The sequence below is a fragment of the Centrocercus urophasianus genome, unplaced genomic scaffold, assembly GCF_019232065.1.
Source record: "Centrocercus urophasianus isolate 14NV4802_14NV808 unplaced genomic scaffold, USGS_Curo_1.0 seq_15, whole genome shotgun sequence".
Taxonomy (NCBI): Eukaryota; Metazoa; Chordata; class Aves; order Galliformes; family Phasianidae; genus Centrocercus; species Centrocercus urophasianus.
In genome coordinates, this window is record NW_024884697.1 from 34,789,048 (window position 1) to 34,805,655 (window position 16,608).

The 16,608-nt window shown below is 44.9% G+C and overlaps 1 protein-coding gene across 1 annotated transcript in view; it reads left to right on the forward strand.

Moving 5' to 3' along the window:
* Nucleotides 1-8,121: 8,121 nt before the first annotated feature.
* The window catches only part of TRHDE (thyrotropin releasing hormone degrading enzyme), a 207,337-nt gene continuing 198,850 nt past the window's right edge, over nt 8,122-16,608 (forward strand). Inside the window, exons 1-2 of the mRNA XM_042815914.1 lie at nt 8,122-8,939; nt 13,625-13,898. Coding sequence (XP_042671848.1) covers nt 8,122-8,939; nt 13,625-13,898 — 1,092 coding nt within the window. The remainder of the gene's footprint in view (nt 8,940-13,624; nt 13,899-16,608) is intronic.

A 16,608-nucleotide genomic window follows, 5' to 3' on the forward strand; every position in this document is an offset into this window, starting at 1 on the left:
TTAGATACGGCACCAGCAGTTATTTGTCATCTGCTGTAGCAATGCGTTTTCTATGGGAAGGTTTTGATTGTTTAATTTTTATGATTCTGTCCTTGAGTGCTCTGGGCTCATTTTATAAACCAAGTATCTGAAATAACATGGCTCTGTGATTGTGAATTTTCTACTGATAGAAGTTAAATCTTGCTGGTTGGATAACAAGTAAGGATTTGCACTGAAAACATCTTAATCGTGAAAGTTCTGTTGAGCTCAGAGTTTAAGTGAGCACCCAGATTGGAACTTATCTCACAAGAAAGCAACAGCCATCCCCAGCCAGGGCCGCTCCGTAGATAGCTGACCTGAAGCTTGCTACATAATTAAATTCCCAGACAGACTGGCTACTGTATTTTTATTCCTTCTGAGATGTATGCCAATGGGATTAGTGCTTGCAAGGGCGATAGGGGGCAGGAGTTCACTTGCAGATACATACAGAACATGGTAGCAGTGTATTAAGAAAAAAATCCTCAAAATGTTTCAAAGCTGTTTTTCTGTGAGGTGAGCAGCATTATTGAATACTGTGCTCTGGGAGCCACCAAACGATCCGATGTGTTGTCATTGTATTTTGTTGCTTCATGAAATTTAAGAGCCTTTGGGAATCAAAGTGACCCATGTGTAGCTTGAAAGACTGGAACCTAGAATTACGAGGGATTTTAAACATTGGTTAAAGTTTACATGCTGCTGATGCATTAAGAATAGACCTCTCACTGGAAACAGATAAGATTTTTTTTAAAACAATCAATAGCTGGTGCTCTACATTCAAAGACCTCGTTCGATTGGTTCACATTATTCACCGGATGAGAAAATACAAGCATCTATTCCTCAGAATCCCAGTAAAAGCAAACTCTGGCCAAGAGCAGCAGAGAAAAGCCTTCTGCCTGCCCAGCCAATCCCTCCCTGTTGTAATACCTCCCCCTCTAGGACACCTCTTCAGCATGAGCTCCGTTTTCATTTTCTTTACAAGGAGAGTGGTTAGGCCCTGGAACGGGTTGCCCAGGGAGGTTGTGGATGCCCCGTCCTTGGATGTGTTTAAGGCCAGGTTGGACGGGGTCCTGGGCAACCTGATCTGAATGTGTGTGTTTGGTGGCCCTGCTAGGCAGGGGGGTTGGAACTACATGATCCTTGAGGTCCCTTCCAACCCGGGTGATTCTGTGATTCTGTGATTTCAAGGCTAGCCAGAAGAGAGCCACATCTCAGCATGCACCAAAGCACTTTGTTGGAATCAATGATAAAAGCATGGCAGCTATAAGCATGTGCTGACCTGCTTCATGGAGCCCTTGTACAGAGAGCATTTGGGATCAATCAGAAATTTGGCTGAGGAAACTCCCAGTGATCCTGCAGAAGTCTGTTATTTGTTTAACAGCCCATTCCTCTTGAAGGACAGTTGCAAAGTGCATTCCCCTCAGTCGTTAAATTTGTTCACTTCTTCCAAAATTGTCTGTTTCGTACTTCTACAGGACATTTGGCAAGCCAAAGACCCCCATGGCATTCTGAGTGGGAAAGTGAGGATCAGTGTGTGCATCCTCCCAGTAACCCTGGGAGCCTGTAATGGGCTATAGGTGGTGATGGAGGGGCTAAATGAATACATCTGTGTACTCACGCTGTGTCAGCTGGACACAGAAGATGATCTGAGGCAGGACATAGAAAAGTACAAGGAGGGTTCTTGCATGATGAGGGGGTTCTCAGCTTGGCTGAGTCAGGAGAACATCTAACTTGGCCTCCATATTCTTTCCTTGTTAAATGGAAAATGGAATACTGAGAGAAACAAAAGACTTCAGCATGCTTATAATGTTTTACAAAGCACACTAAATACTGAGAGAAACAAGAGTTCAGCATGCTTATAATGCTTTACGAAACACATTCAACTGTTCGCACCTGATACCAGAAATCTGAACATGTATTGCAGAGTAAATGGACAAAGAACTTACCTACCTACCTACCTGTCAATCTATACATACTTCAGTGTTCTGAAATATGTTTTAATTGAAACATACCCTTGGCTTGCCTTCTACCATGTTCCTTGTATTTTTCAGTGAAAGGTGCTGAACAATCAGGTCAGATATGATCTAGGTGGAGAAATATTGGTTCCTAAGTTAATATGGAATATCCACAGATCCTTGAGACTAAGGGGAATGGTTTTAAACTGAGACAGGGGAGATATTAGGTGGAAGTTTTCCCCTCAGTGAGTGGTGATATGCTGAAACAGGTTGCTGAAGGAGGCTGTGGATGCCCCATCCCTGGAGGCATTCAAGGCCAGGCTGGATGTGGCTCTGGGCAGCCTGGTCTGGTGACTGGTGACCCTGCACACAGCAGGGGGTTGAAACTGGACGATCATGTTGTCCTTTTCAACTCAGGCCATTCTATGATTCTATGATTCTTACTGTTAATTAATTTGAATTTACCAGCTGTAAGTGTAATGAATGAAAAAAATAAACTCTTATTTCTATACTCTGCACCCTACTACTAGCAACATATCTTTATTGAATGGGTGAAACGGAAATGGGTCATAGTTGGAAAAAAAACAACTCTTCAAGAAGCTGTGTTTAAAACAGCGAGAAAACAAAATGAATTGAAATACATTTAACTAAAACTTGCTAGTGAAGAATGAGGACAGTTGTTTTCCATCTTAAATTGCTACTTAGATGAGGAAAAGGAAATGAATGGAAGAAAAAGAAGAATCAGTTGCTGAATAGACATGGGTAAATATGAAAACTGAACATCTGGGTAAAATAATGCATCTCAGCCATATAATATGAAAATTTAAAATAATATTCAATTCCCATATGGAAGTAGATATTTTTATCATAGAACTTAAGGTTAAAAACATTGGCTTTTAAGTAAAAAATATTTCAGGACTCAGTAGGATAGTACTGAATAGGATCAAAATGATTGAAAGAAAAATAATTGCACAGAAGAGGATGGTGATGGTAATATGTCAAAGAACAGAGAGAAAGGGAAGCAGCAGGGGGTCACTGGGGCTGCTAGTGTGTGGTGCATGGTACATGGGCAACGCTTCATCAGTGCCTCCTCAGCTGTTCCTTCTCACTCAGGGGGCAACTGAAGTGCAAGAGCTGATGACAGGAAAAGGAGAGAGGAGGAGAGGGATTCAGGGATGCCTTGTTTGCCTTGTGGCAAACTCCCAGTTTCTCACGATACAGGGTTTTAGCCACAGCATAGTGCAGTTCCATGCATTTTCCTTTTCTGTCTGTTCCTTTAGAAAGGGGAAAATAAAATGTTCCCAAGCTGAAGTTGTAACTAGTCATCTGGCCATCTCTAATTATAAACTAAAGATAAATTCTGCTTAATGCCACTGGATTCAAGTAAGCAAGACTATTTAAACAGGTGGTGTGGGGAAGGCTAGGGTACAGCTGTGAAGGAGCAGAGGAGAACAATAGAAGAAAAAGCTTGATTTCTTTGTGCATTTAAGCCAGAACAAACCATGTGTCAGCTTGTTTTACAACCCAGAATTTTGGCTCTTTAGGCTTTTAATTAGAACGTTTTTCTCTTAGCATTTTTCGTAGTGGCAATTTTTAAACAAACGGAAGTATATTCACAGGGCAATACAATACATTAAAGAAGCCAACTTGCTGAAAATGTCTTCTGGAAAAACATAAAGGATCCAGGAAGGAAGGAGCACTGTCCCAGTTTGCTCCTTTTGGTCCACTTTTTTGGCAGTGGTGCTTCTTTTGGGAAGAGTGAGTAACTTGCAAAGCCAGCAGATTGTAGACAGCCTGTTGTGCTTGGAAACACCCATCTCCTAACTACCATTCAGTCCCAAATACAGTAAGAAATCACTACCACCTGGAATCTGGGTCTGTGGGAAGTGAGTAAGTAGTCCACAGTATTTCAGGAAATCACCTTATTGATGTCTTTTTGACCAACATGTTAGCAGTCTGCTTTGGCACTTAGACAGAAGGGAGGAAGAGCTGTGGATAGCCTCAGCTTTGAAGTATGCAAGGAGAACCCAGCTATGACCACAGAAATGCCTGACTGAAGCTGAAAGGGTCAGTGGAACACTGACTACACTGACTGATGTGGGCTGACTCGGCCTTTTTCCCCTGAAATGCTTCCCTCTATACATTCCAGAGGGCAGTTTTTTCTGGACTTTGCACAGCATGACATTTTCTGAGACCATACATATACATTTTTTTTTTTAAAGGGGGATCAGTAAGATAAAATCTGTCAGTAAAGCTCTGATGTGCCCGGATGAATGAAGGATGGATCAACCAGGTAAAAAAAAAACAGAAAAAGTTACGCAGCCTCTGAAAGCTGTAACGTGCTGCTTCTCTCTTTGGAAAAACTGTACCCAGCTGCATGATATAGAGTACGGTTCTCGTTTATAGGGCTTTTCTGCCCAGACTGTAAAGTAGCATTGTGAATACCGACTGGTGTTTATGTGTGATCTTAACATAACATAAAACACATCTTTATTGGGAACCCTCATCAGATCTTTGCTGGCCATGGTATAAGCCGGTACAGAATTGGAAACTGCACTGCGTGAAGTTTATCCATGTTCCTCCTGATAATTATTTAGGGAGGGCCATCTCCACAGCAATTTGGTTAAAGTAAGACATGCTCTTTTATTTTGTACGAGTACCTGAAACCCTCTTCTATAAGCTCATAAAATGTGATTGCATACAAGATGTTGATGGCCTAGGGGAAGTTCTGAACAACTGGGAGTCATTACCACGATTTTGCTGCAAAAATGATCCATGATCTGCTGTGTTTTCCAACACTTTTCTCACTTTCTCTCAGAAAGACCAAAGGAACTGCAAGCTTCAGAGCACTACCCTGGAAATCCATGCGTGCACTTACAACTGTGCAGAAATGAAAAAACAAGCATCCTTCCCAAACGTGCACAAACTGTTTTGCAAGGGCTCAATGCGTTTGTCATCTTCTGTAATGTCTCATCAGGATGGCTATACATAACAACCTGTACATGGAACTGCTTGCAGAGAGCAGCATTTGAGAACAAATTAGTAAGTTAATACCTCCCTTGACCTGTATCTCATCAAGCTGAATTTTAGAAACCCGTCATTACTAATATGAAGGAGAGGTTAATCTGGTAATGTGCAGTTTTAGAGTGATAGATGAGTCGAAGCACTGGAGCTATTTAGCACAGCACCGTGTGGCACCTTCTCAGCATAAGTCTCTGGACTGACAAGGATCCCACGGGGCTGTGAACCTCTCGCCACTCTCTTTGAGTAATGGGACCAAAGTTGGAGGTGAATATAAGCAGCCTTAACTCTGCTCACCCATGCCTTGCTCCAGTATTTTGCGAGTGCTATTTTAACTTGGCTTAAAAGGAATTAGCCTTGTGGTTTCTTACTAGCATGCACCTTAAATCTTTTACACTCTCTCTGACACCAGCTCTTCAGTTTATAGACAGCTCTTGTCAAAGCAGAGCTGTGTGACTGAATCCCTCAGCTGGTGCTGGAAGATCTCAGCCCAGAGAGTTCTGTGCTTGTTATCTGTACAGCAAGAAGGCCAGAGTGATGCTCCCATGCTGCCACAGGCAGCATGGATCCCTCCTTACATCGGCAGAGCTAGCAAACAAGCACAGCCCCATTGCCAGGCACACAGCTCAGCAATTCGCTGAGAGCTTCACAAAACCCTTCCTCTGTGAGATTTGTAACTCTTCACTTGTATTTAATTAAAAAATATGATTAAAAATATTTATAAGTGACACTCACACTGTTCCGTTTCATTCTAGTCCGCTCCTATTCTTGAAGCACATCTTTGACTGACTGTCTCCCTGATGGGAACAAACACAACTTAAAACCCATTGCAGAAAGCGATAGAGGGAAACACTGCCTTCTCTGCTCGTGCCTGATGCTGACAGCTGCATACAAAATCTCAGGCACTTCTTTTGTGCCCACTTTTAAAGAGTTTAATGAAACATACAGAAAGCGATATTTGAAAACCCGTAGCTTTGGATGTCAGTTTGTTTCTTTCTTTCTTTTTCCTTCTCCAAATCACATAACAATAGTTTCCTGCCTTTCTGCCTCAAACTTCAGTCAACGAATCACAAAGGCTATCTACAGATAATAACATATTTCTGTTCATCGGCCTGTTGTAACAGGTGGGCAGCTAAATAACAGCACAGTAACTGTGGCAGGTGCAATTTAAGGGGCACTCTTGGCCCTCTTTGGACATGCAAACACCATTAGCAAAAGCATCAGAGCACTTACCATTAAGGCTACGTGAAACTATCAGCCTTTGTTAGACTGAGCTGCAGGATGAAACAAAGACTAAGATCCTTCTGGGGAGAGCATCCTATGTTCTGTCCTGTTTTATATCGGTTTGAAGGTCCGTGAGTGATTATTCATATTCTGCAACTGCGTGCAAAGTCAGATAGCATTTCCAAAGGATGCAAGAGATTCGTGGAAGGCAGAGATCAGGCATCCCTTCAGAAGGGAAAATGAATACATCCCATTTCATCAAACCGTGCAGATTTGCTACACTTACAAAAGAAGTGTAGGACTTTGTTATTGCATTTTCCCCATGGAAAGTAAGGCCCTTATTCGTCAAACTAATGTACAGAAGTACATCGTGTATTCCACAGGACTGAATGCTGTGGATAAACAGATAGGCAACTGCTCATGAGATCGGAGATAAAGAGATCAAAAAAAAAAAAAAAAAAAAAAGGCATGGAGATAGTTTTTGAAGCATGTGAGCAAAGTAAGGAGAACAGGAGCGATGCTTTCATACATCGATCTGGATCTCCGCTTTCCAGATTAATTCTGCATTTTCACAATCCCTATCCACAAAAGTTTGGGGGTGGGGGAGAACGTGGGAGAAGCGGGCTCAGACCGAGGCTCTCCATGCTCCCGGCCGGGGTTAAGCCGCGTGGCGGTGCTCACCCCTGGCCGCGCTCACATAATCCCCGAATGCTGCGGCTGTGAGCGGGGATGCGGCGCGGGTCGCGGGTGTGCAGGGCCGGGGGGGGAGGGTGGGAGCCGTCCTGGGGCCGCGGAGCGGCGACATGAGGCTCTCGGGAAGCGCCAGCCAGCTCTTAAGGGCTGATTCTTCTAGGCATATTAATCCCTTCGATGTAAGTAGGATATTTATCCTTTATCTCGGCTCCATTCCCGCGTTCGGATGACAGCGCTATTGTCGTCCAAACGTGCGTTAGGCGGCTCTTTATTAAGTCTATATAAATACGACCCAGCACCGCGTTCAATATTTACGGGGCGAGCGCGCTCTCAAGCGCACGATCGCGGGGAACCCCAAGGCTCGGGGAAGAGGGAGGCTGTGGTCGCCCAGCGCATCGTCCTCCTCCCGCCTCGGCCGGGGCTCCCCCCGCCCGCAGCCCCCCCGGAGCCGCCGTGTCACCCGGCGGGACGCCTCCCTCGTCCCCGCGCCGCCCCCTCCTCCCGCCCCCGCCCGCTCCCCCGGGGCGCCGCCGTCACCGCCGGCAGCCGGAGCAGCCGCTGAGCCGAGGGGCGGCGGGGCTTGCCCGCCTCTCCCCCTTCCCATCCCTTCCCTTCCCTCAGCCTCTCCCCGGTGCCTATATATAGCTGCCTCTGCCCGAGCCAGCCGGGAGAGCGCTCTGTACCTGCAAGAGACAGAAAAGACAAAATAAGAGCGGAGCGGCGAGGACCGACTCTCCAGGGCCGGAGGGAGGAAGAGGAGGCGGAGGCGCCGCCGTCCGGTGCCGCCGCCCCCGGTGCCGGCCGAGCCCCGCGGGGGCGGCCCTCCCGATCTCCCTTCCATCCCCCACCGCCCTCCCTGCGCGGCGGCGCGGGGCGCGCATGGCTCAGGCGCTGCCGGGGCCGGGCGCGGAGCCCGACCCCGGCCCCGGCGGCTCGGGCTGCGCGGGAAGGAGAGCTCCGTGCGAACGGCGGCGCTAGGGGGAGCTGCCCGGCATGTGCTGAAGTGCCCCGCAGCAGCCGCACAAGTTGACGGAGCGGCCGGACGGCGCGGAGAGCCCGCAGCCGCACCCCCGAGCCCGTCCCGTCACCCGGGCAGGGGCTGCGGGCGATGTGAGCGGCGCCGCCCGGGCTTCCCCGGCTCGCTGCCTCCCATGTCTTCGGGGTCCCCTCGGGGGGCGGCGGCCCCGCGGGAGGCGGAGGCGGCGCTGCCGTAATGGCCCTGGAGGAGAAGCGGGAGAAGCGACCGCCCGTCACCCCCATGATGATCGAAGAGGAGGCAGCCCTGCGCAACGGCAGCCGTGGACTGCCGCCGGGGCCCTGGGCCGAGGCGGCGGGGCCGCGACCCCGCACGACGGAGCGGCACATCGCCGTGCACAAGCGCCTGGTGCTGGGCTTCGCCGTCTCCATCCTGGCGCTGCTGGCCGTGACCATGGTGGCCGTGCTGCTCAGCGTCCGCTTCGAGGAGTGCGGCGCCGCCGCCGACGGACCCCCGCGGGCCGCCAACAACGGGAGCCTGCCGGGACTCGCGGCTGGGCAGCCCCGCGGCCGGGCCGAGCCGCGGGAGGAGACGCGGGGCGGGGAGGAGGCGGCGGAGCAGCAGCAACAGCAGGAGGAGGAGGAGGAGGAGGAGTGGCAGCGGCGGCGGCAGCTGCCGCCCTGGGCCCGGCCACGGCTGCCGCGGCACCTGCGACCGTTGCACTACAACCTGATGCTGAGCGCCTTCATGGAGAACTTCACCTTCTGCGGGGAGGTGAACGTGCAGCTGGAGGTGCGCAACGCCAGCCGCTACATCGTGCTGCACGCCCACCGCATGCACATCGAGGCGGTGCGCGTGGCCGAGGACAAGCTGGCGGGCGCCGTGCGGGTGGCACGGTCCTTCCTCTACCCCCAGACCCAGGTCCTGGTCGTCGTCCTCAACCGCAGCTTGGAGGTGCAGCGGAGTTACAACCTCAAGATCATCTACAACGCGCTCATCGAGAACGAGCTGCTCGGCTTCTTCCGCAGCTCCTACGTCCTGCACGGCGAGCGCAGGTACGGCGGGAAGAGCCCGGCGGGCAGCACGCCTCAATCCGCGCCCCTCGGCGGCGGCCCGTGCACAACTTCGGGCGGCGCGGGGCGGCGCTGCGAGGCGGGGAGGCGCCGAGGGCCGGCGCTTGAAGGGGAGGAGCTGTCGGAGTTTCTGCGGCCGGGACGGGAGAGGGGCTAGGACTGAGGGAAGGTGGTGGTGGCAGTTGGGGCCGAAGGGGTTTCTTCGCTCCCAAAGTGAGCCTTTATCGGTCGGTGCGGCCGAGAGGGAGGCTGAAAATTAGCCAAAAAAAGTAAGTCAGTCAGGAAAAGAACGCTCGCCGGTTCAAATCCACAGCCCCTGCGTTAGAGCGTACTCTTGCGCAATGTGGTTATTGGCAGTTTTCACCAGTCTGATGTTGGAATTGCAAGTGGGATTGAAATTGCCTGAGCCGTTTGTCATTGCCACTGAAATAAAATGAAAATTTGGAAATGCACGGCTGTAGGAAAGGATGCAGATAAAACGCCTTTATCGCTGAGAAGTGAGCGAGTGGGGCAATCAGGCGTTTCTGCAGACCTGTGTAGAAATGGGCACGCAGTAAGACAAGGCTGCCGACAGCAGGGGGGATAATTCGCTTTACAAAGGCAGCAAGAAGTTGTTTAAGCAGTTACTGCTCCTGCGTGTCTAAGCTTCCTGTGGAAATAGTTGAGCTGCCTGGTAGCTGCTTCTACTGTGACGTTTCTTCAAAGTTACTGTTCTGTGTTCTATGCCAGTGCTCCTGTTATGATTTGGGGGTTGAAAAAAAAAGAGAAAAAAGTCTGTTTGTTTTCATAGCCATCAGGAGAGTTTAAGGCACAGGAGTGGAAGGCAGTGGTAAAATGCCCTTCCCACAACTTTCTGTATCACTTCTGAGAAATGAGGCATTTTGCTTTCAGTGCACTCGAATATAGTTATTTTCAGCATGATCCTTACTGTACGGTAGTGTGGTGTTGAAATCAGTGGTGGTGGTTTTTCTTTGCACCAGCTCACGTGTTTATTTTGGTAAAATGCTGTTTTTTAAAATCTGCATCAGTTCAGGGTTACGGTTTCAGATGTTTACCATGAGCATTGTTTTTCCCCTTGAACTATCAAAAAGTTAAAGACTCCCTGAGATATAAAATAAGTAATGCACATTCTAAACTACGAAACTTTTTCATTAGAAGTGCCCTCTTGCGATTTGCATTTTGATTAGTGGCCCGATTTTGATGTAACTCATGTAACCATTTGTCGTCCTGAAATGTGGATGATTTCTGCTGTGACAGACAGCAAGGCTTCTCTTCTGCTCCCAGGGACCTTGATTTTCCAGCAGAATTTCAGCTTTCTGACGTCTTTATATTCGATTAAAATACAGAGACATTGCTGCAGGAGTAGTTGTTGTAAAAGGGTCTAAAACATCATTTTTCACTTTTGTGATACGTCAGGAGTGAGTAATGGGTTAACTGTGAAGCTTTCCAAGTGTAACAGTGCCTTCATTTCATAATTCTTTTGTTCATAAAGTTAGTCCATTTACTGTGGTCTTCATAGGTGAAAGCCATAAATTAGCCTAAAGTGTTCACAGTAGCATGAAGTACTTATTTTCTTACTGCAATCTGTGCTACTTTAATTGAAAGCTGAAATTCAAGTGATAAGCCACAAACTTATTCTTCATTATGTGCTAGAATTCGCTGATTACTGAATCAACAGACATTTAATACACAGCTCCTGTAGAGTACCATAGTAATATGCACACATAATTTAAATGAACATCCACCTTGGGCATAAATGAAAAAGTGAAGAGAATCCTATATTATTCAGACAAAACAAACAGACATATTCTTCCATCTTATCACTACTAAGATGTCAAAATAGATAGCTTGTTGAGGAAACACACGTCTTCCTTTAACAGATGAGGTGGAATTAAAATACCTGCAAATTACTGCTGTGGGGATGCTGAGCAGACAGGCTGCAAGGCTGTCATTCCCAGAAGTACAACTTTTGTGGTGATATACTTGGGAATCGGAGATAAAAATGTCAGTGCCCAGAGAAGGATCTAGAGGATGAATTACTCAACCTGCTCTTCATTTTTGGTATGGGGTAGAAGTTTTGCTTGTTGTTCTTCCTAACACTTAAGGGAATAGATAAAAGTCAGAGAATGGCCTGGGTTGAAAAGGACCACAATGATCATCTAGTTCCAACCCCCCTGCTGTGTGCAGAGTTGCCAGCCACTAGACGAGGCTGCCTAGAGCCACATCCAGCCTGGCCTTGAAGCACAGACTATTTTACTTCAAGCAGTTTAGTCTTTGGGAAGAAGTTTTAAACTTTCTTTTTGTTTTACTTTATGCCACAATAAGCAAATTGGTATTTGATAGTAATGTGTGTGTTACAAACACCACTGTTACTGGTAGCTGGTGTATTTTTAGTATGGAATATTGACCATCCAGTGTTTGCCCAGTTACGTCTGTGTGGATGTTATCTGTTCCTCTGTGTGAATACAGAGGATGCAGAGGTCACTGGTGAAGAGATTGTTTCAATGGCCTAACACCTAACAAGACTGCAGATAGGACCCTGAAAAAGTGGGAAAAATGCTCCCTTTTTTTAGAGGGTAACAGCATATATACAGTATTCCCTATTTATGCATTTACATGTATATCTGAGCTCATTAAAATTGTTAATTGCAGCTGAAAGTTCATCATTCTGGCTTTATTAATAGCAGGCTGGTACAAGTTTCCGAGCTCACTTGAAGCTACTGTTGGTGTCTATAGCTCTTTAGCGTGCGCCTAGGATGCAGAATCAGGACCACTTGAAATACTTTGCATATAAATTAAGTTGCTTTGCTTCATTTAATTGGCTGATTTGGCTTTGTTGCACTAGTGCAAATCCACTGATAATAATGGAATTTTCCTGGATTAACACTGGAATACCTGCCATCAACTTTTTACCTTATATTGAACAACCTTATTCAGGAATATGATGTAACTAATCTGTATTTTATAGTGAAGCAAGACAAATGCAGTATGATGAATTCCTTCGGTGATGATTTGCCTAATAAAGCCTTTTGTTTTAGACAAAAAAAAAAATAAAAATGGTAAAACCTTGGGGGGGGGGAAAAAAAATTTTTTTTTTTTTTTTTTTTTTTTTTTTTTTTTTTTTTTCCTTTGAATAGATTTATGAAAGAGGTGGTCGTTTCACTTAAAACCATATCTGGTTGTCTCGAGCGTGGATGCTCTATAGCGAGATAAATGCAACATTTCAAGAAGTTTTTCATGAATTTTATAAAATAATGCTAGCAATATTTCTAAAACCCAAGAAGTTTTAGAAAAAAATAATTATCCTTAAAGGTTTCCTGATTATTTACTTATATTTCCCCCTCAGGGTTTGAGAGCATCAGATATTACTGAATACAGAATATGATACCATTGTTTGTACTGTAGAGTAATGCTCGTGGACTGATGAATAATGAGTGCCACCACTTTCATTTTATCAAACGTATCCACCTGCTCTCTTCCTCCAGAGGAGTAACAGATGATTATTCGACCTCTAAAATTGTGGCAAATGTTTACCAGCTATCTAAAATTGCATGGTGATTTCCACTGATGAAATCTTAAAAATTGAGACATGATTCAATACTTCTCCAAAAGCCTTCATATTTGGTTATGTAGTTTAGCTGTAGTCATTTTCTTGCCCTCTGTGCTTCAGAGAATATTCCTATTGAACACTGCACTTCAGCCTTTTAAATGCAGCTCCTTTCTGCATAGTGATCATCATATGTGGGGTTTTGTCTGAATGGTGTAAGTTTGGAGAAAGTCTCTACTTGCAAAGGTTCCTTTTCAGTATCTGCATTAACATCTGCTTAGTTCCAAAGAAAATGATCACTGTTATTAATAATAATTGTTATTATAATTAAATGAAACTATTGAGCTTTCCCATTTTATACAGTGGCTTGGTGTCTTCAGAAATCTTTGAGTATTTTGCTGTGTGAACTGATACGTATTTGTTCTCAATAAAATATACCACATAAGAAAGGCACCTTTGAAAAAAGGTAAACTACTCCATACTTGTGTAATTATTTGGTTGCATTTGTGATTTTGCAAAGATCCCTGAATATATATATATATTTTTTTGTGACTGTATGCAATAGCAATACTGCTGTGTTTTAGCACAGCGTGTCTGAGACCTGTTCACTTGCAGAGAAGTAATCAGCAGTGGAAAACAACAACCCCCCTGAGTACACTGTGTGGGTGTAAGTTCTAATGTCCAATGAAAGGCAGTGTGTGCTGTCAGTATCTCAGGGCAGAGTGAGCTCCCCAAAGGCTACTAAATCCTGGCTTTAACTGAGGCCATGCTTGCTTATGACCGATATTGGCAAACTTTTTTTCACATACAGAACAAAACTTCTGTGAGATCCTGAAGTCTGATAGAAGGGGATTATTTAACCTCAGCGTGATGCCAGCAATTTTGTACAAAATTTATAGGCCATTACTTTATATTGATTGTGTTACAGTACAGGTAGTAAGAATTCACATCAAGAAAGGCCGCAATGATAAAGCAGTGTTCAGTGCTGTATGCTTGTACTGTTACATTTGTTGTTGTTAAACCACAATAGTCAAGCAATGTCTGATTTACTATGCCCATGAATAGAGTGCTGGTCACAGACAGTAACTGCCGCGATGTCTTTTGTTTGCTTCTGTTCCAGGTTTCTTGGTGTTACGCAGTTCTCTCCTACTCATGCCAGAAAAGCCTTTCCTTGCTTTGATGAGCCCATCTACAAGGCCACTTTCAAAATCAGCATCAAGCATCAGGCAACTTATATATCTTTGTCCAACATGCCAGTTGAAACATCTGTTTTTGAAGAAGATGGGTGGGTTACAGATCACTTTTCACAAACCCCTCTGATGTCCACATATTACCTGGCTTGGGCAGTGTGCAATTTTACATACCGGGAAACCATCACCAAGAGTGGAGTCGTTGTAAGTATTTCTGATGTTGTACCAGACACGTTTTGCTACTTTGAAAATCTCTTTTTTTTGCAAGGGATCATAACATCAAGTACTTAAAGAGTTTCTTGCTTAGCATTCCTAAAATTTGCCAGCTCATTCAATGTTAGTGTGCATTGTTTGGAGCATTTTCTAAAAGTTTACCTGATTTTTTTTTTTTTTTAATTTCTCCCTGTATGGGAACTGCTGAGTCAGAGCCTGAACCTCTGATTGACCACCTGAGGCGAGCCATGAGCCAGCCAGAGGAGCACAGGTGAAGGCAATTCAGCTGTGCTGCCGGAAGGGGTGGAGCCTGGCTGCACCCCTCCTAGACCTATTTAAGAGCTGGCTATCAGTGGGGAAGGATCTTGTTTGGAGATCTCTCCTTCTGGTGTTTTATGGGTGAACCCAGCATAAGGGTAAGCCTTCCATTTATTGTCTTTTATTATCATAGTCCGCTTCTCCTAACTCTCTTGTTTATTTTGTGGTTGTAACGTCTTGATATCCATTGATTATACACTTCCTAATGCTTTTTTAATTGTTTACTAAGTTTTGTTGTCTGATGAAATTTTAAACTTTCAGGTATCCTTTTCAATTCACTTTTATTTCCTTAGTATGTTTTCTCTTGCTTCAATACCAGTGTTTGTGGTGCAGTAATATGGAAGGGTTGTTAGTCTCCTTCTTTTAATATTGACATTCCCGTGGTGTGCTGTGTGCTAGCTTGAGAGGCTGCTTAAGTATTTTATCTCAGAACTTGTTTAGAAGCAGAACTTCATGTCCTATCAGCTTCATGAAGTGCAGTTCCATGTTGGTGGAAGCACTGACTTTCTGGAGCTGTTGTTTCCAAATTCAGCATGATTCCAGTTATGCTGTGGAGGGGGGGAAAAAAAAAAAGAAAAAAGGGAAATCCTTTATTTATATCAGTTTTGTTTTTGTTTACAAATATCAAGCACAGAACTGTATAACAAGCTAAAACATACATGAGAAATGCTGTCAGCTTAATAGAATATTTCACAGTGCTGTCATCTTGATTTTTCAGGTGTATGTTCAGAGAAACACTTCCTTTTTAGTTTTTGTGAATAACAAAATTGATCTACTTTTGGAAGCTGAGGGCTAGGCTGGAGTTCTAGCTTTGTGCCTGAGCAAAGTGCATTTTTACCTTTATGCTTCTACAAATGCTCAATTGCTTGTGCTGTAGTTTGGTGCCATAAAGAACTGCCTGCCTCCTTACTGTTGTTGATCGAGACATGGAATGTATCCATAATCACTTTTAGCAAGTCTAAGCTTTGAGCTGCTGCAGAGGGAGCTGATCTCACCTCCTCTCAGCCAGAAGTTTTCTTTACTTTCTTGTGCCAGTGCTCACCTCTGCACAGCCCGATGCAGTTCTGAGAACTGACCTGAAAAGATAAATGAAAATGTGTGAATGTGTTTTCAGGCAGATCAGTTCTTTGATCCATCTTTTTGTGTGACTGCCTGAGATCTAGGATTCAAGGCTGTGGTAAGATGAAGGAGTTTAGACCCAGCCTTCTTTGTTGGTGGCTTTCACTTGGGTCATACTGAAATCATGAGGAAATCAGCATTTGAGATTATTTCGTCTGAGTAATGTAATGATGTTGGAAATTCAGAGCCTGTACTCGCAGTTCCACTGGTTGCTTGTGATGGCTGCACTGCTTGTGTAGCTCAATGTTACTGAAAGAGGAAGGCTCCTAGCTCCGCTTCTTCAGGCTGGGACCAGCTGCTCCTCCCTGTGCAACAGCTCTGTGCTAGCCGAACAATTAGTTGAGTTGATTTCACTTACAAGCTTGAAGAAATGAAACTTCTCTCTCTCTCTCTCCATTTTTTTTTTTCCCTTCTTTTTTAGCAAGGATATTTCTTTGTCAGTTCAGCAAGTTAATTTAGAAAAAGATTGCATAAGTGCCCGTGCAAAAAAAAAAAAATGTAAGAAGGGAGAATGGTGGAGCTGATGCCTGCTTCTTAGTGCTGCTACCTTCAGATTGATTGTCTGTAGAAGAAGCATTGCTCTTGGGATGAGTAATTGGTTGCCTCAGGCTGTTGTAATAGTTGCAAGACTGACCTAAGTAGAACAGGCTGAGATTTCAGGCCATTTCTTTCTCCTTATCAATCAGTACTGAAACAGACTTCTGTCCAGGTTGGAGTTGATGATCTTCATTGTAATCCTTCCTGGTGAAGGATTTGGTTTTAAGCTCAGAACAATGTCATATTTTTCTGCTTCAGAAAACAGCAGTTACTTGTGTTTCTCCTGTAACTTCTCTAAGATGGAAGTTTTTGATATATGCTATCTTATGTTCCTTGTTCTCTAATACAATGTATTATTTGCAAGTTCAGCATGCATAATACTACTGTATTATCTCTGGCATGTCCTCTACACATCTTTAAGAAAAAAAAAAACAAAAGTTGTAAGCTGTTCAATTTTCAGCATCACGTAAACAAATATGTACAATGTGAAGAATGAGCTTCAGGACCATCAGTTTGAAAGATACATCCTATTTCCTCTTTATTTTATGGTGTTCACAGCTCATAACTTGTAAGCGTCTGCTACTTGAGCATGTATAATATCTTGAAGACAGAAGCATACTCATGTGATATAGACACTAACTATTGCTTTCTGCTGGTCTCAAAGACAACATCCAAGTATTTATTTCATGATGGCTGCAGTGGTCTTAGTTATGTTTGAGTCTCTTGC